The 19612-nt window shown below is 36.7% G+C and overlaps 1 protein-coding gene across 2 annotated transcripts; it reads left to right on the top strand.

The window, feature by feature from the left end:
• The first annotated feature begins 3910 nt into the window (after positions 1-3910).
• On the top strand, positions 3911-17984 carry LOC120624011 (epoxide hydrolase 3-like). 2 transcript variants are annotated; one of them, XM_039890313.1, is made up of 6 exons: positions 3911-4178; positions 12466-12590; positions 13632-13744; positions 15278-15446; positions 15867-16018; positions 16617-17984. In XM_039890313.1, exons 1-6 carry the CDS (start codon positions 3975-3977, stop codon positions 16880-16882), a joined length of 1029 nt encoding a protein of 342 aa, XP_039746247.1. In that variant the 5' UTR covers positions 3911-3974; the 3' UTR covers positions 16883-17984. The 2 variants fall into 2 exon arrangements, with proteins under 2 accessions (XP_039746247.1, XP_039746248.1); XM_039890314.1 differs by lacking the exon at positions 3911-4178 and adding an exon at positions 5663-5838.
• Positions 17985-19612: the final 1628 nt, after the last annotated feature.

Raw genomic sequence — 19612 nt, 5'->3', positions numbered from 1 at the left:
CCAGTATTGCAACTAATTGGCGCTACGTATAAATCGTAGTTAACTTTCACGTGATCGAATAAGTAAACGTAGGTAGAAAATCTCACAATTCGCACTCAGAGTCTCTTTACAGGCCGGTCAAGTAAGATTGTTCGAACTGTACGAGTCTGAATTCTTTGACAGGTTCTTAGATGAGTTTTCCATCATAATTTAATTTTTTTTTTTTTATTTTGTGTTAATCTGCTTGCCTTATTTTATTAAGGTTGCGTGGAGTCGAGTGCTGAGCGATTAATATAGTAGGTACACGAAGCATGCACCGTCGGGTAGGGTGTTGGATATGCACCGATTTTGAACATTATTAAGTATATCAAACTTCAGGGTCTTTTATTATTAAAAGTTTGTACTTCAGTCTATTTACATTTCATAAGCGTACCATAAAAAGAATGGACAACACCTGGCGCCATTAGTTTGTCAAAGTGGTATCAAGGGCTGAGCTGGGCTACACGAAGCATGTAGGTCCATGTCGTCGTTTCGGGTGGGATGTTGAATACGCCCCTTATTGGAACATTATTACAAACTTCTATTTTACCTATTTTGTCAACAATTTATAAACTAAATGTTTCTTAAATCTACTCATTAATGTTTGTATGTTTATTAACTTATAAATAAAGGAGTTTATGAGTGTTTAATATTTATTGTTTTTTTACTTAGTTACTATCTACCCCTAGGTAGTACCTACCCCCTGCACACAGGCCATTGCAACTGGGCATATCCACCACAAAACGCCGCCACTGGCATATTTTTTTGTAGTCTCAGTATAATATTGAAAAGTAAGTTAAGTAGTGAAAATGTAAAATATACCTTCGACATGCCGTTAAAGGTTGACTATAAAACGTGATTTTTTGGGGCGATAATCCACGGCTATAATATTCACGTCATATAATGTATACTATTTTTTTAATACTAATAATAAAGTTTTCTGGTTAGTGTGAACGCGTTCATAGGACTAGAACATAATATATGAAAAATCTTTTTTGCAATTGATTTAATAAAATTTCGCCACCGAGGCAACCGCCTCGCTCGGCAATATATGAAAGTTTTTATCTATAGTAAGGTCGTCATTTTTTAAGTCATATTATAACTCTTTATTTAGGTTGAAGAGTATAGTGGTTTAGTGTAAATAAGTCTAAGAATTCTTTAAAACTCCCTATATATATTCCGTTCCTAAATAGCGGATTAAATTACACTTTTTTCAAAACGCGTATATCTCTTAGACTTGTCTTGGCATTTGAAAGCCCAATTGTCGAAGAACTATTTAACATTACGCGGGCCGGACGAAGCAACGCGGTCGGCCGTAGAATGAAAGTTTTTATGGGACTTTACTTATCAGAAGTTTTCATAGACGAAGTCAAGGGGGAAGCGCTTGTGTGTATATAAACAGTCGCCACAAATATTTAAATAAAGTAGTGACACATTGAGATAGAGCATAGGTTATTTTTTACGGCTATGATACTAAGATTTTAAATTATTGTGGCAGGAAAACATTGCATACGTAGGTAGTTACGTTCATAGTCAAAGTTCAAATTCTTTATTTGTTTCTCATGTAGATAGGTACCTACCTTCGCGACACGTAACTAGACCTCTTACGAATCACGAATCACGAGTGTCAGTGCGGTTTCGAAGTAAATAAATGGCTCTCCTTCTTCTTTTCCAGGGCCTGTCTCCGTACTTGGTTGGCTTGAACCCTCCGTTGTACGTGTGATGGCACTCCCTCTATCCCATCTTCTTCTTCTTCATTCCCATGGCTTGTCTCCGTACTTGGTCGACCGGAACCTTTTATTGTACGTAGTGCCACTGGTACGGCTTCCCGCTACTCCAGCCAGCCGAGCTTACTCCAGAAGCTTAGGAGGCCGCCCAGGTCGCCAAGTGAAAAGTTACTTCTATCCCATTTAAATCGTAGCTAGCTTGACTTTAAAGCGATCGAATAAGTAACGTAGGTAGAAAATCTCACACTTGGCACTAAGTAGCCTTGGTAAAAGATTTGCTCGCTCGCGCTCGAGGAGTTGTTTTCAAGTACCTATTAAACTCTGTATCGTAAAAGTTAAATAGACCTAATAGTAAGTACTCTATTTATTTGCTCGTCTAGATTTGCTCGCTCACAATCTAGAAGGGGCTAGCTTTCGAGCCCCGAGATAATTATCTTTATCTCGGTATAGTCGAAATAATTGGTAGACTCTCTCTCTCTCTGCTCTCGTGGCGTGCGTGCTAGCCCTACTGAAGTCGTTTAGGGGTATCGAAACTCTATACAGTTAAAGTAAAATGGTCCCAATAATTGCCCACTGAGTCGCAAATACGGTATACTGATTTTAATTTTACAAAGTTCTGCCACAAGTCCTCGTTGAAGAATTAAGTGCTTTTTAAAACAATTTTTATAAGATCAACTTTACTGTAACCTCCAAGTGTATCGAAAAAGGGTAGGGTATAACTACCCTTAAAGCAGGATTTGCTTACGGCGCAGGTCTTGGCAATTGCATGTGAATTTTTGCTATTATATTGGTTATTTAATAAATGTTTATATAGTTGAATGAAATTACGTTTATTACTAAAACAATGAGACAAATTAAGTCATTCTTATAGCCATAAATATACTAGCTTCTGCCCCCGACTTCGTCTGCGTGGACTTCCGAATGGGGTCTAAAGCTTTACTCGTTAATTTTTAATACTACCAAGGGAACTATTTGAAAGATTGTTATAGATATTACATGGCATAGGCGAGATGCATACGAAAAAAAGCTGTCTACCCGCTACTCGAAAACAACTTTTTTCCCCCCAGAAATTACTTAAGGAGTCGGGATAAAAGGTAACCTATGTTCTTTGCCATGTCAAAGGCTACATGCATGCCAAATTTCATCCAAATCCGTTCAGCCATTTTTGCGTGATTAAGTAACAAACATCCACACTTTCACATTTATAATATTATAGTAGGATAGTAGGATTAGTAGGATTGGACCGGCATGCATTAAAACAGATTTATGGGTTAATAAAAATAATTCTCTCTTTACCCTGCAGTGAGGGCCTGTAGTTTGGCCTGAGCATAGTTAGAGAGACAGTACGGTATTGATTTAGTTTTTATAGATCGCAATTTTAGTTATAACGCAACTCTAGAAGTACAACTTCGAACGATCTAGATTACCAAACTTGTAAAAACTGACAATTATGAAGTCACTGATCGACCACTGACACACAATTGTAATAGCAGACTCGGCTCTGCGCGCACTGACTACATGGTATATCATAAGTAAAACATACATACAATATTCTATAATAAAATTTATACTATATAATGTCTTAATCGAAAAATATTGATACTATATTTTGATAACGATGGTAGCGGTTAGGACTTCGGCTTTAGTTACGAGGGGTCGAGTTCGAATCCCAGCACACACCACTAACATTTCTAAGTTATTTACGTTTTAAATAATAAAAGTACCACTTGCTTTCAGCGATGAAGGAAAACTTAGTGAGGAAACCATCATGCCTAAAAGTTCTCCATAATTTTCTCAAAGGCGTGTAGAATCCACCAAACCGTACGTAGCCAGCGTGGTGGACTACGGCCTAATCACTGTGGGAGTGATTGTGGGAGGAGAACCGTGCCTTGTAGTGGGCCGGTAATGGGTTAACCAAACTCTCTTACTCTCTTAATCAAACGCAACGTAACGAAACGAAAGTGAAATCACGGGAACAGTTCGTGAATAACATAGACTAAGACTGACTACTAAAGTATCGGTCACGTCGCGCTGTGCCGGTTATCTTGTGATTTGAAGGACTTGAAATTACTTTGGCAAACTATGGCCCGGAGGACCGGCGCGAGCCGCGTACCTAGTAGTTCTTACGTCGTTTGTTACGTTATCGTTTTAATTCCTCAGTCCGTTTGTAGAAGCCGGTAACAATCAACGTCTGATACTGCAAACTAGAAAGTACCACAGTGTGCAAAAATGAGTGTACTGACAATAGTTTACCGTTTTTGCCTAGCAAATGTTCTAACTGCATATTATTGCACATTGACGGTGCTGTTTTCATTTCTCCCGAAGTATATAACTAATCCGTTTGGTGATCCATGGGCGATGAAAATGAAACTGGAACCACCGGCGAGTTTGCGTGATCCGAAGTACGGACTTCATAAATATATTAAAGTAAATGTAAGTATATAAGCACTTAAATAAACCTTTTAGCGAAAAATAATATTGATGGCAAACCTACCTACTAATGAAGAGTACCTAAGTTATAATGTAAGTACATATGTTTATTACTTGTAGTGAAGTATTTCCATTTACACATTACTGAAGTATGTAAGTACTTCCTTAAATTTCTGGCTCTTAATTCAACTAGGTATTTGTTTAGTCAAAAATAATATAGATGGTAATGAAGACTAGGTAGTCTTCATTTATATAAGTATACTAGCTGTTGCCCGCGACTTCGTCTGCGTTTGATTTTGTTTTTAAAGTATTCAGTATCGCTAAGCCTTAAATGATTATAGTAGTATATATATATATATATAACATGTGACTGTCAATTAATTATAGACAAATAATTTGCAATAAAATAAAATTGCGACTATAATTAAAGATCTAAGCTATCCTATCTCTTAAGTTAGACCAGACTGCTCACGTTGTGCCAATTTAATTTAAAATCGGTTGAGTAGTTTAGGAGTCCATCGCGGACAAACATCGTGACAGGAGATTTATATATATTAAGATATATCTAAGTCGGTACCTAGGTATCCACCTAAGTATTTTTTATTATTTTTTATTATTAGTCAGTATTTACACATGCCTTAAGTATGTATCTTAGGTACTTCCTTAAGTATCTACTAGAGACTATTTTAGGGCCAAAGAGCCACGGGAGGGATTTTGCATTTATAACATGTTTAGGGGAAATAGCGATAGGTATAGTAAGTGTGAAAAGTACAAGAAAAAAAGCATTGAAAAAATGGTGTTTCAGTTTCTTTCTTTCTATGTCTTTGTTAGTTTCTTGTTTCATATTTTTCCATTAAGTATTTGTTAACTTATAAAGTTTCTTTCAATGTACTGCCTTGTTAGGTCACTGTGTTTTTTTCTTCGCAATCTCACCTGGTGGTGAGTGTTGATGCGGTCTAAGATAACATCGGGCTGACCTGTTTGAGGTATGACCGGTATATTACATCCCTACCCCTAATAATACCCTTAAGCCTTCTATCATACATACTAAATTAAAGAGAGAATAATAATAACAAAGATATGAAAATAATAAAGAGAAAAGATTATAAATTCCCAAATTGCCCTCGTAGGTCATCCACACTAGGGTGACGTTTAGGGTTGATAAACAGAATGACCGTATAGTTTTATTAATAGCATAGACAATAATGAAAATGGTAGGTAGGTAGCTCTGTGATAGTATTGTTCCGATACTCAAACTAGGACAGTCTGCGGACCACCCAACTCCTTGACGTTTCATAGATATTTACTATTAATATTTATGGGTCACCAGCTAATTTGTTATCTCTCGATTTTATCCACTGACAAGAAATAAAAACTTGTCCACCTGCCAAAGCACACCAATAGGGAAAAGGATAAGTTTACCCCCGTCATTATTCGTCCGTCATGAGAAGATAAAACTGGGTGAAGAAAACATTCAGTCCTTACCCGGGGAGAAAAATTTCTCCTGCCAAAAGGAGTTTCAGTTTCGGTTCTTGACAATTTGAGCATAAATGAATGCCTTTAAAAAAAAGTTGTGTAGAAACTAAACAGTGAAAGCGGAACAAACACATGACTACACTTCCGTTTACTTAAATAGTTTTGAAGACGTCATACAACCATAAAGGTACTTACGAGTATTTCGTGTTAGGTTTGCATCTTTGCTATTACCCAAGGAGCCAGTTACAGCTCTGTTACGTGTTAGTTGACACTGGCACTGTGAACTTCGTACTTTCGGCGTCAACTAGTTGTTAAGTTATGTGGGTTTAATAATATAATAAAAATAACATCATTTGATTTTAGGTTCCACGGATCTGAATAAATTACCCGGTTCCCCAAAAAAAGAGTTACAAAAAAAACTAATAATATTATTAATATAACAATAAATTGGTCGACCGATTGGCGCAGTGGGCAGCGACCCTGCTTTCTGAGTCCAAGGCCGTGGGTTCGATCCAACAACTAGAAAATGCTTGTGTGATGAACATGAATGTTTTTCAGTGTGTAGGTGTTTATATGTATATTATAAGTATTTATGTTTATTATTCATAAAAATATTTATCAGTCATCCGAGTACCCAAAACGCAAGCTACGCTTACTTTGGTGCTAGATGGCGATGTGTGTATTGTCCTAGTATATTTATTTTATTTATTTATAATAATTAAAATAAATAAAAATATACACGACGATTTTAAGTCAAATTATCTTATTCTCGGAGTCTGCACTTTTAGACAGTGTCTAAACAACATATTGTCATGGTATGCTTGGTTTAGATTTTATTATACATTGTTTTTAGGTTTAGATACGTCTGCCTAATTTTTAAACGATTTAAAAAAGTTACGGAGTTTCTCAATTCGGTTGTACGTATATTTATTTATATATTTATTACCTTAGAACTCCTTTATTAATTTTTACTGACAGATGTAATTTTTTTTTCTTCGTTTTAAATGGTGAAAAAAAAGGAAATCCTATGCTTCGCTAGAAGTCCCATCGTAATCAAGTTAAGATGTCTTCAAATATTTTGGTATGCACACCAACATCGATTGGAGTACGTTTTATAGTAACTTGTTTGAAACTGATGATACTAGGTACTTCCTTATTTCATCGGTTGCCATCCGATTATTATAAGGTTGCCAAACAATGTAGGCTTGTAAAATAGGATGAGCAGTCGAAATTTGGTTATTATAACTGAGGCAGGATAGGTTTGCAAAAGTGTGATAAAATTAACAAAAATATTGGCTTCGATAATGTAATACCGACTATAAAGCTTAAGTATTTTATAATAAAAACTGAGTTTTCACAACTCAGTTTTGTACTAAAAAGTACAAATAACAATATTCTACAATATTTTCAAATAGTTAGTTATTAAGTTGGTATATATCGTATATTACATTAATAAATCATAATAAAAGTCGGTTTTTTTGTTAAAAAAAAATAGGTCTACTATAGAATAGCAGTAATACTTATCATATCCGGTTTACTTAATGACTCCCCAGATGAATTACAAGCTCTTACTTGTTATTTTGTAAGTAGGTTTATCCTGCTTCGTTATATTGTGTGAGTGAGGTAAACCTTACCTGTGTGAATACAATGTACTACCATCGCTCAGTATTATCTTAATGTGTTTTGTTTTAATATAATCTCTGATTATCGAGAGCGATATTTGGTATCTATCGATGAGGACATACTTTTTGATGGGCTGAAACAATACTACTGATCAACACTTGCAGAAATTGTTGTGTAAAATTATAAAAACCGTTACAAAAGGTAGCTTTAGCTGTTTATTGTTTGAAGAGCACCAGGGAACGAACACCGAGAACCCCGAGTTTTACTTATGTGAGCGTTAACTGGGTTAATTGACCGCTCGCACCTCGATATTGCACGAGTGTACGTTCTTTCTTAGTTTCTGTGACTTATTACCTAATTAATACTCACGTGCAAGAAACTAACTGAAAATTTATTAAATATAACATTCCGTTTTCTATTGTTCACTGGAACCTGGTTTCCAGGACAAATGTATGTCGACCATCTTCTTTTGGAGTCATGGGGTTTCAAAGATGTCTAGAATAACTGCTCATTAAATGTCTGATTTTCTATGTATGAAATATTAAATAGTTAGTAAGTGCCAACCCAATAATTAATTTAAACAATATCATTAACCAATTCGCAGCTACTTCGAGTTACCTAAAAATAGGTTATTCGAAAGTTTATACTTACTGATAAGGCGAGAATATGTGCTATCTTTCTGTGAACTTATAGCCTTACCACAGTAAATATTATATAATTCTTGTAGCCTTAACCTTAAGTGGAATTAAAATATGTACTATTTTAGTTGACACTAGATACCTAATTTACTTAGTTAAGCTCTTGCACTCGTTTTTGTGTGCGTTATGATTTCTGATTTCCAATATTTATCATCATCTTTACAAGCCTATTAAGAGATAGGAAGTTATATAAAAGTCTCAGGTTAGTAACAATTGTAAGGTAAATTAAAGCTCTATAGTCGGACTTAGGCTACCACGCGGCTGTATCTTCCAGAGAATCAGATCGACTCGCATTGGAGCATCACGCTTCTGAGTCTATATTCTGAAACACCTTTTCCTATGATGAGTAGGGGAGCATAAGATTGGGACTTTGTTGTGATTGAGATGGGGTGCCTTTTCCTTAGGTGAAAACACACCTATACCTTTATACCTAGGTATGCCACTTTCCGGCCCATAAACTATCTCACGTGATAAAAACCATGAAACAACTTTCATAGCATCATAATTGTACGCCTCACAAGCGAAGCGTTGAGGTGTTGCTCTAATCCCGATATATTAAATTCAAGGACTTTTCGAAACTAAAAATGACTGTATTTTTCTCACATTGCACTTATAGGATAATATTATCATATATATATCAAGAAAAAACATTCGTTTAAACGTACTTATTTGATATTTTTAAAAAACAATTATTTTGTTTAAAGTAAAAATAAAATAAAATTACAAAAATATTCGAGGACGTCCGGATGTCTGTCCACATGAATCTGTCACTCTCACGACCGTAAAAATTATATTCAAACCTTGACTTGACTAACTTTCAGCCGCGGATAGAGTTAGTTTAGCTTACCCAAGAGATTTCAAGTTGCCGGTGTCTATAGTACGTAAGTCATAGGTAGGTTAAGTTTTACTTTACCCTTCGTTTGTCTCAGGTCACTTTGATCTTTGTCGTGTGGGAACGTGACATAAATACTACGTTAGTACCTATGTTTTTTATTTAATGTATGTAGTGGTACCTATTTAACTTGCGAGTTTTCAAATTGTCTGCTTTTGCGGACAATTTAATGTAGTCCGTGATATAAGTTTAGGTACCTATCTACCCAAAAGTTAAATAAATTAAGTATTACAAGTTTTTTACTTAGGTGTTAAATTATGTTTGTGTGTTGGTTTGTTTATCCTTCCTTCACGCCCTTATTAAGTAACCAATAGACTTGACTTTTGCATTGGGTTACTTGAAAGGACGGAGAGTTTTTATACCAGGAAAATAAACGGTTCCAACGGGATTTATAAAGAACCGTAATAAAAGCGGACGAAGACTGCGGGCATCAACTAGTAAATAACTAAGTGCTAATACCTACTAAAGTAGTAGGTACTAGTAGAGAAAAAATGTTTTTGCAACTCTTTGGAATAACTTAGTAGGTAATTAGCGTTAATTAGACATATTTCAAACATGACATAGGATTCTAACTGTTTCCAACATCAAAATTTTTTTTACAAAAAAAACAATAAATGTAATAAATGTAATTAACTAATAAATGTAAATAGTCTGTGCCTATACTAAGTATTTTTTATGATTTAATCTAAAGTATACTATTGTTGTTGTATTTTTTGTCGTAATTAATTATGGGAAGGGGGTGTAAGGGGAAGGATAGTACCAAATCCTTCCAAATTGACAAACTAACCTTGCCGTGGTGCACCCTTCAGACCTACCGACGGCTCTGGCGATCGACCCATGGCGGTATAATCATCCGTTATCAGCTAGCCACCTGGAACTGGCAGCAGCGTTATCGGTGCGAGAGGACCAGCACTGCGATCATCAACCCGCATGCCAAGCGTGGTGATTATTTGCTTTTATTTGTAGATGATAACTAACAATAAGCCACAGCCCCTAGTCAACCACCAGCACCCGCCAGCAACCATCAGCACCCCGCTATTCCTGGTTCTGGCAGCGGTTATGGTAACGGTTATGGTAACGGCAGGGGAAGAGGTGTTAAGAACCTCCGGCAGGGATTCCGCTGCCAACCCCGACAACTAGACCTACAAAAATATAAAAAAAGCACTCTGAGGAAAGATAAAAGGAACAATTGGAAGGAGCAGTGAGCAAGTTCCATTGGGACATTATAAAATTATATGAAGTCCGCAGAGGGGAAAAAGATCGATAATCTTGAAATCCGGCAACTTGTTTTACTACCGGGACGGCGACCAACAGTATCAAGGTGGTGTTGGATTTATAGTCAGGTAGTCGCTTGTCATACAGGGCCTACGAGGATTGCGACAGGGCGATGTTACCTCCCCGAATCTGTTTATGCTGCGTTGGAGGACGTCTTTAAGCTTCTGGGTTGGAACGGACTGGACAACGGCGAGTATATCACTCAGCTTCGGTTTGCCAATGATGTAGTCTTGATGGCATAGGCTCTGGAACACCTTAATAAAATGCTGAACGACCTGATCAGGGTTAAGCAACAATGTGGGCATACGAATGAACATGGGCAAGACAAGATCAATGCTAATGCTGCCGCTCCATCCAGTAATTGTTGTTGTTGACTTTATAAACCTAGGACACAATTCAGTTAGGTAGATTCAAGTCAGAGGTGAACCGCCAAATCCAACTCGGACAGGTAGCGTTCGGGAAACTTCTTTACATCTTTTCGTCACAAATCTCGCAGTGTCTGAAGACCAAACAAACTACCAAACATCGGAGAACCGATGAACGTTTTGGTCCCAAGGAGTTGGAATGGCGACTTCGCACCAGTAAACATAGAGTTGGTAGACCCCAACGAGGTGGTCAGACGACATCAAGTGCGTTGCAGGGAGCCGCTGGCTACAGCGGCACACAACCATATGCTATGATGGCACTATTGTTTCATACAAAAAAAAACCAAATGGGTTATGACAAAGTTCTGGTTGATGCTAACAACCCAGCGATACAAAGGTAATGTTGTATTTACATCAGTGCGAATAAACCAAAAAGGCTAGCTAGGTTAATATAAGTATAAGTACACTACGTTTTATATAAACGGGCGAAGTCATGAACACTTATTTATGTAGCTGTCATCATGAGTATTTGCAAATTAGCATAATAGGTCAGAAAGTAAGTAAGAAGGCAGACAATTACACGTAGATAATAAAGTTATTGCATTAGATGAAGGTTGTTTTAACAGCTTTATCAAATCTGGTTTTAATTTATATGCCGTGACCAACACCATTATTATTCGTTATTTGACATAAATCGGAATTAATACATTATTATATATATATATATATATATATTATTATTGAGTGTCCGATTACGAAGAGATGCGGTGATAGTCTGGTGGGTAGGTACAGCAAGTGATATTTAAATTGCAACGCACATAGGTAACTCAAAAATTCATTGGTGTGTCAGGCATATTCTTCGAGATAGGAAATCCGATGCTTTACTTCCTAGGCTAGGCTATCACAGCTTCCAATAGGCTATCACTGCAGGCTTTTCTAAAATATGCAGTTCGGTAGAAATCCCTATTTAAATGGATTTTTGCTTCTGTATAAAATTTATATTGTAATTTATCGTGTAGAACCTTACATGAGTATTTGCGTCAATACATACGTCTTACATAAGAAATATGTAGGTATGTTATAATATCAAGAATTATAAATGTGACTAGAATTACCTACTCCGAAAACAGGTTCAACTCCCGTGTGGGGGATCATGTGCCCGAAAGCGTAACGGTCCGGTCGCGGTGGGTCAATTTCTGTAACATGATTGCAAACACGATTAGCCTAGACTAGACGGCTGACGTATATAATATTAGCGGTTTCCTGCGGCTTCGTCCGCGTTTTTAGTTTTTATAATTCCCGCGGAAATTGTACATTTTTCCGTAATTAAAGGAGCCTATGTGTGTCGAGGATATAATCTATCTCCGTTTAAAATTTCGATCAAATTAGTTCGGTTGTTTTTCCGTTAAAGATTAACGCACATCCATGCATCCATCCATCCATCCTTACAATCTTTTATATTCATAATATGAGTAGGATATATGCTTTCCATTTTTAGCTATAAGGTGATATAAGCTAATATATAGTTATAAGATGATATATGGGTGCCTCTAATAAAATACTTAATTATTATAAAGTTATTATTAACGCAAGGAAGGCACGAGAACCTCAAAGAGCTTGATAGAGGGCCATTTGGAGAGGCGTAGAGGCCGAGGATGAACAAGGGGTCTGTGGAGTGACGGAGTTGTGAGGTATTTGAGGGTTTTGGGAGTTCGGAGCTGAAACGAAGCAGCGTGTCACAGCCTCAAATGGAGAAATTTGCTTGACCAAGCCAAGGCCCACCCAGGGCTGTAGAGCTTTGCTGATGATGATGATGATGTTTATTATTACTATAATTTTAACCCTGATTGGGCTCTTTGCATTCTTCTCCCAAAAATTAGCAAAAAGCAGAGATTGATAGCAAACAGTTCTTTGTATATTATTTTTATGTGTATACCTATTACCTACCTACTTCTTTTCAGAACATAAAACTGCATTACGTTGACAGCGGCGATGCCTCGAAGCCATTGATGTTGTTCCTTCACGGCTTCCCTGAGTTTTGGTATTCATGGCGCCATCAAATAGTAAACTTCAATAAAGATTATAGGTACATCTTACTTATTTTTTATTGCTAAGTATTAAACGTTCCTATGTACCTTTCTTCCAACTTTATGGCCGCTACAAAGAGTGCAGACTAATCTTTTTGATCACATTGAAGTGAGCGTAAGTTTACATCATCAATAACCTATAACAGTCCACTGCTGGCTGAAGGCCGCCCGCAGCTGCCAACAAGCTGATCACCAAGCTGGTCAGATGGTTTGGTGATCGCAGTAGATGATTCGTGGTAGTAGTGGGACGCTGTTGCCCGCTCTCCATTATATTCCTTTACTCGCCTCTCGCGGGAAGAGAATCGGAGGTGACAACTGTATTCTGATCGGCCTTCTCCACCCGGCATATAACATTTCACAGCAGCAAAAAAACTTTGGTGACTACTGTAATTTCTGTAATTTCTAAATGTTTGACTTCGGATCAGAAGATTCTGGAGTCGATTCCCGCGCCTAAAACTGTTAGAGCGTACCTAGATTTGTCTGTCAAAATTATCAGCGCAAGACCGGGGTTAGGAAACTGGTGCTGTCGTTTCAGCCTCGGAGCGCACTCATCCATGATTATCTCTAACAATAATTGATAAGAAATAATCTGTGTGGTGTTGAAATTATAAATCACCTGTCGGTTTGTTGTGTGTTGATTAAATTTTGTTATTGACTCCTTTTTGTAGATGAAAATTTTTGGTGGTGGGTAAGTTATTATGTCAATTAGATGGTAGAAGGCGAACCTGTGTGGGGTTTGGCGTACCTATCGTACCGTGGCATCGTACCGCCACGCAATTTCGGTTGGTAGGGTTTTAATTAACCGGACCTGGGAAAATTCGAAGATCATAAATTCCTAAATTGCTCCCGCCGGGGATTAAAGCTGGGTTTTCCACTTATAAGACCGCTGCGTCAATTTCCAGAAAGTATTTAAATATTAGTCCAATCTGCACTGGGCCAGTGTGGTGGACTACGGTCTTAACCCTTCTCACGAGGGAGGAGACTCGTACCCTATAATGGTAATGAGTTGATATGATGATTTAATAATTTCATATTTTCAGATGCGTTGCTGTTGATATGAGAGGATATGGAGATTCAGAAAGACCTGAAGGCGTTTCGCACTACAAAATTGAAATACTGGTTGATGATATCAGAGATCTAATTCGGCAACTAGGTGAGTGTCAAACAGTTTATCGAATGCTTAGAATTTTTTATATCTCGTGACATGTAGTGCCCATGCCGGCGTCGTCGCCAGAATGCAAGCTAGAAGCTACAGGTAATAATAAGGCACTTGTAAAATTTATGGCTATAACTTAAAAAATAAAATCCTTTTGCGACCTATTTATTCCAATGAGGTGAGGCATTTTTAACTTTGTGTAACACGAACTTTTGTGTTGTTAACCGAAAGCCAAAATACTATGAAAATGACCGACTTTCATACAGATATTCTGTCCCTCTTTCGTCCCCGGAAGATTTAAAAAAACCTTTCTTAAGACTTCTTGGATTCTCGTTACCTACTAGGATGTTCGAACAATATGCGCTTATAATTTCATATTTCTATGTTAAACCGATTGGGCTCTAGATTATATGTCAGTCTGTCAGGCAAGTGCCTTTTATAGCTTTAAATTGCTTAGTCTTAGTCTTTAATTATAATTGGCATCTATAGTCCTACTTAATTATTCAGTTGGAAAGATCTCTAATCATCTTGAAGTATGGCGAAATGAATTGATACCTACTAAGTACATAGTTTATGTTACGAAAGTTAATATAAAAATATAATTATTGCTAAGACAGTTTATAGACAAACTGTCTTAGCTTTATCTTTGAGGACAACAACCCACCGTGCACATTGTGAACACCCGACATCACCAAAAACTACTGATTCACTGTAGTTACCTTTCTGTGACAGAGCTCGTCCAGAAAGCTCGATACTTATTTCTGCCACCAAGTAGTATTGCTCTGATCCAGTATTGCTGTGTTCCACTATTAAGGGCGTTATGCCCGTGTAATTACAGACACATGAGGCTTAACACCTACACCTCAGATTGGCGGGCACTGGGCGACAATGTGTAGATCACGTTTTTGGCATGCCCTGCGAAGTGTTGCTCTGTTTTTAACTTACTATCAACAATTAATATTAAAAAAAACCAACCCTACGGAGTCATCAATTCATGAACAAATATATACGCATTGATAAAAGTAATGCGCAGCGTCGTGGTAAGCGGCTATTGTTCAGAAACGCATTGGCATCACATCGATCGGAATCGCTTTGTTTGGGTGGGGTGTGGTTACAGCCTGCACGTGTCATGATGGTAGAATATTTCTTGGCAAGACACCTCCACTAGGTCTACAACTTAAACACGTATAGCGTCAATTGTATTTCTACTGATTCATTCTACTTTTGACTTCATCATCACCAACCCACTACAGAGCATGGGTCTCATCTTAAAATGAGAAGGTCACACGCCCTTTAGAACATTATGAAGAACTCTCAGGCATGCAGGTTTCAGTACGATGTTTTCATTTACCGTTAAAGCAAGTGATAGGTACATAATTGCTTAAATTAAAAACGCACGTAACTCCGAAAAGTGAGATGTGCAGCGTACCTGAGATCAAACCTGGTCCTCCGAAAGGGAAGCCGAAACCTTATCCACTAGCCTATGTCTGTTAATATTTGTATCTTATTATCTAATTTTATCTATCACAGGTTACGAGAAATGTATCCTAATATCACACGACTGGGGCGGTTTGGTTGCATGCAAACTTCGTGACACATATCCCGAGGCATTGCACGCCCTCGTCATGTTGGGGAGCACCTCACACGAAGCATGGACTGAGCTGATTTGGACAACTGACGAACAGAGGAAAATGTCTGGGTAAGTGGAGATGAGGATGTAAAGATGAAGTGGGTTCATAATAAGCGTTTTCACTTCGTATTCATCTTTTTTAAAATAACAACGTTGCTAATTTAGCGTAAAACTATAGATTACGGATCTATTGGTATTGAAAATGGAGTCGACTATGCTGTGGGCGCTAGAGGTTGTAATAGAGAACACTACTTTTATAATTTATATATATCAGTATAATTTGACAAATTAATGCTTAGCTTATGAAAAAAAAACATTTTTATGTCCTTTTTTAAAATTATTAGATAGGTACTATTCATTCCATTGCCAAAGTTTAAATTACGCCTTTTCGAGTGCCCTGTAGATTTATCCTGTATCCTTGTATTTACGGACCCTAGCTTTTAAAACATTTCAAGTTTTAAAGCGGCAGATTATATGTTTTTTTTTCAGATATGTGTTCATGTTTCGGGCACCTAAGATTCCGGAGCTTTCGTTGCAAATTGATAATTTAACCATTTTTGAGCAATACATGCTTGTTAAAGGAAAAGACACTACCACGATGGAAGACATTGAATGTTTCAAATATTGGTTTTGTAAGCAGAGTAAGTATTTTATGAAATGTAGGTACCACACAACAAATATAACAACAGATATTAATAAACATCAAGAGTTAAGGAATCCCACAATTCCCGGGCTTCTAACTGAATGTCCGCCACCGTACTAAGATATTTCAACGACGACCCGGAAATAAATTTTTACGCTATCCAATATTACCCTTTTGGGGTTGTTCCTTTTTTCCAAAAGCTTACAGTACAAAAAATCGGAACGTAAATAAGTCTTCTTCTAAATTTGGATTCATAGTACTTTTGATAACCACGTTCAATATTGTGAGGACATGATCTACACAAATACTGTATGGCCTTGTGCCGCATGGGTACAGCGCGGCGGCGCCCTGCGACTCGTTTGACGTCATCTGTCCACCTTATTGGGGGTCTACCAACGCTGCGTATACGGTATACACTGACTGCCGCGCCGCGCGAAACAGATTAGGGATATGGGTAAAATATAACTGCCATACACCGTAAACTTGGCCTCAAGTTAGCACGCTATCATCTTAACTGCATAACCTTACCATCAGCTAAGATTGCACATAAATATCTTGTAGTGAAAAATAGTAAAATTTACTTTTTTGTTTTTCAGTGGCATTCACCCCACCCCTTAACTACTACCGAGCGAATTTTTCATACACGTTTACGAAGAAAGTGCACAAGGAGAACGTGCCATTTCTGATTGCGCACGGTGCCAACGATCGGTATATAAGCCACTCCGTACTGGACGTTATGAACGAAGCCTACCCAAATATTGAAACAGTCATTGTTGACGGGGTTGGACATTTCATGCAACAAGAAGAACCAGTAAAAGTTAATAAACTCATATCAGACTTGTTGACGAAGCATAATCTATGATGCAATTATCTTTTAAGAATTTTTCGTAACTTAAAATGTATTCTTTAATCGGTTAGTCGGATATCTATTAATTCGGCGATCATAAGCAGTTTATTTTCGGCTAATTCTCGTACAAGTGTAAAGCTTCCCGCACACACGTCAATATTATTGACAGTATTCTGCATTTTGTGAATATTATTGCCTGAGTTATATTTGGTGGCTGTCCCGAAACGTGGTATTATAGTATATTGCGCAACAAGAGCGATAAGTTGTCACTCGAGCGAATGGACGTTCAACTTCGCTCTCGTGGGCAGTCGCCAACATCGCACGGGTTGCAGATACTATTTTTTATTACAAATGCGGAGATATATGCGGGCACAAAATACCAAATTTGTTGGGAACAAACGGATGAAAAGTTTAAAAAAAAGAAACAAATATGCTTCAAACAATAAATACAAATTAATTAATATTAATTAACAAAATAAATTAAATTTATTTGGAACAATCGATGCGTAGAATTAAACAGCTCAATATTAATTAATTATTTTTACTTTCGTTCAAATAAATTGTCACATTTGAACAATTTGAAAACGTGATGTTTAAACTATAAACTTTGTAATGTCAACCTCACTTCTTTTATATTGACAGTAGACAGATTTGTTTTTTTTGTTATTTATTTCAATTTTTGCAGTTTTTACAGTCATTTTGCGTGCGACAAGGGTAGTTTGCGTGTGCCAAGTAAACTTGTCGCACTCAAATAACAGTTTCATTTACGAAAAAACTCACGCGTCATTTTAAAATGGGCAAACAGCTCTTTTTCAACCGCAACAGCGAGTACTAAGATACTACTTATCCCGCATGAGTAATAAAAAATAATAAACTATTTTTTTTATTGACAATATTTTTGATAGTGTGCGGGCAGCCGAAAAGGACTGTAAAGGACTTGCGAAATGCCATTTTAAACTGCCAAATTGACAGCGACGATTGGCTGTCATCACGATGATGTTAAGTATGGAGGGTAGAGGTAAGGAGAGTCATCTTATATGGGAGAAAAGTTGAAAAAGTGTCCAGTTGTTGCGCTAAATAACAGTTCAAAAATCCTCCACAATGGCGCTGGTGGATGCACAGGGTATGGTATGAATGTAGCAATCGTAGATGAATTGAAGTATGCCGAGTTAAAAAAATTAATGTCATTATCGACTAAAGTAGTTAATTATTGAGAATTTCAACAACTTACGTTGTACAAAATATTGTGGTAAATATAAACTTACTTCCTTGTATCTCCATACTTCCTTGTTTATTTTTTAACAATATTTATATTTGGCGCTTCTTTTAAGAGTTACCCTGATGCAAATGTGGCGCCATCCTAATTTAATACATTTTGACGACACTTTTTCATATACACAGATGACTCTCTATGACTCTACCCTCCATAATGTTAAGTCATAAGTCGTGCCAAATATAACTGACCTCTTTTAAATCATAGAATAGAGTTCAGTGCCAAATAAAATATGAACAGTTTTATCAACAGTTACGATATTTATAGCGTACGTCCAAAAGGGTAAAAGGAAAGGGTAATTAAAGGGTGTAAAAATAAGTCACTTCAATTAGCTCGTCATAGACAAACTCTATTCAACCAAAGCTACGATGATTACATGAAAATCGAGCGAGCCTATTGCTGGCTCTTACATACATTGATACATCCCTACATTTCTGGCGAATAAGCAGCTTTATTCAGTTTCAGCAATGTACCTACCCACTTTTCTTTGTTTATCTATTTTCTAATTTGTGCATGCCCATTTATAATAGGTTATATTGCAAGTCTATAGGTACATTTCTTTTTGATGTGTACAATTATTAAAAATGAAATAAATTTGATTTTATTACTACATGGATCTTTGGTTTATTTTCTTAGTAATAAGTAACCCAATGAATTCTTTACCCACTGGTAAACCAATGGAGATTATTGCTTTTATCGATACTAATCCATATAATTTGTATTTTAAATGCGAAAGTGTGTATGTTTGTTTGTTTCTTACACAGGATCGGATTAACACTGCACCGATCTTGATGTGTAGCAATTTATTTCGGGAAAGCGTGCAGGAACCTTTAAAAATGATATAAAAATAGCTATGATTAATTAAGCAATGCTAATCTTGACAAAATTGTGCTTATTAGATAAACCTTTGAACCCGGCTTGGGAAATACATTAACAGTTCTCGCGGATTTCGTGGACCAAGTCGCGGCCAGCTAGTTTCTAAGTAAAGTTTTCCAGAAAAAAAAAATTAAATTAATGCTGTGAATAAATAAAGCAATGTAATATCAATAAAGTACATTGGTCAGTATTATTTGTCTTCAGTATAGTTAGTCTTATAAAGAACAAGGCCTAAAAATAATATAGTGTATATATATTGTTCCATAGTTCGTTTTTCTTGACTAGCTACGGTATAATATCACCATTAATATCTAGTTTTAAGCTTATTGTTACAATTACAGGGCTTGCATACTCTTTGGATACAATCACGATCTTTTTTCAATGTTTTTTATCTATGGACATCTACACAAAACTTAAATCTTCGTGAATGCTACCAAGGTCATGTCATAAATATTATGATGACAAAATAAATTGTCGCAACTTACTGTCCTAAACCATCTTCTCTCTCTTTTGCACTTGGATAAGATGGAATCCATTTTCTCTTTTTGACATGGCTACCCTGTTTTGGAAATATAGGTTATTCATATCAGAAAGCA

Source organism: Pararge aegeria, chromosome 5 (assembly GCF_905163445.1).
Source record: "Pararge aegeria chromosome 5, ilParAegt1.1, whole genome shotgun sequence".
Classification (NCBI taxonomy): Eukaryota; Metazoa; Arthropoda; class Insecta; order Lepidoptera; family Nymphalidae; genus Pararge; species Pararge aegeria.
Note: the sequence above shows the minus strand (reverse complement) of the source record. Positions and strands in the feature narration are given on the sequence as shown.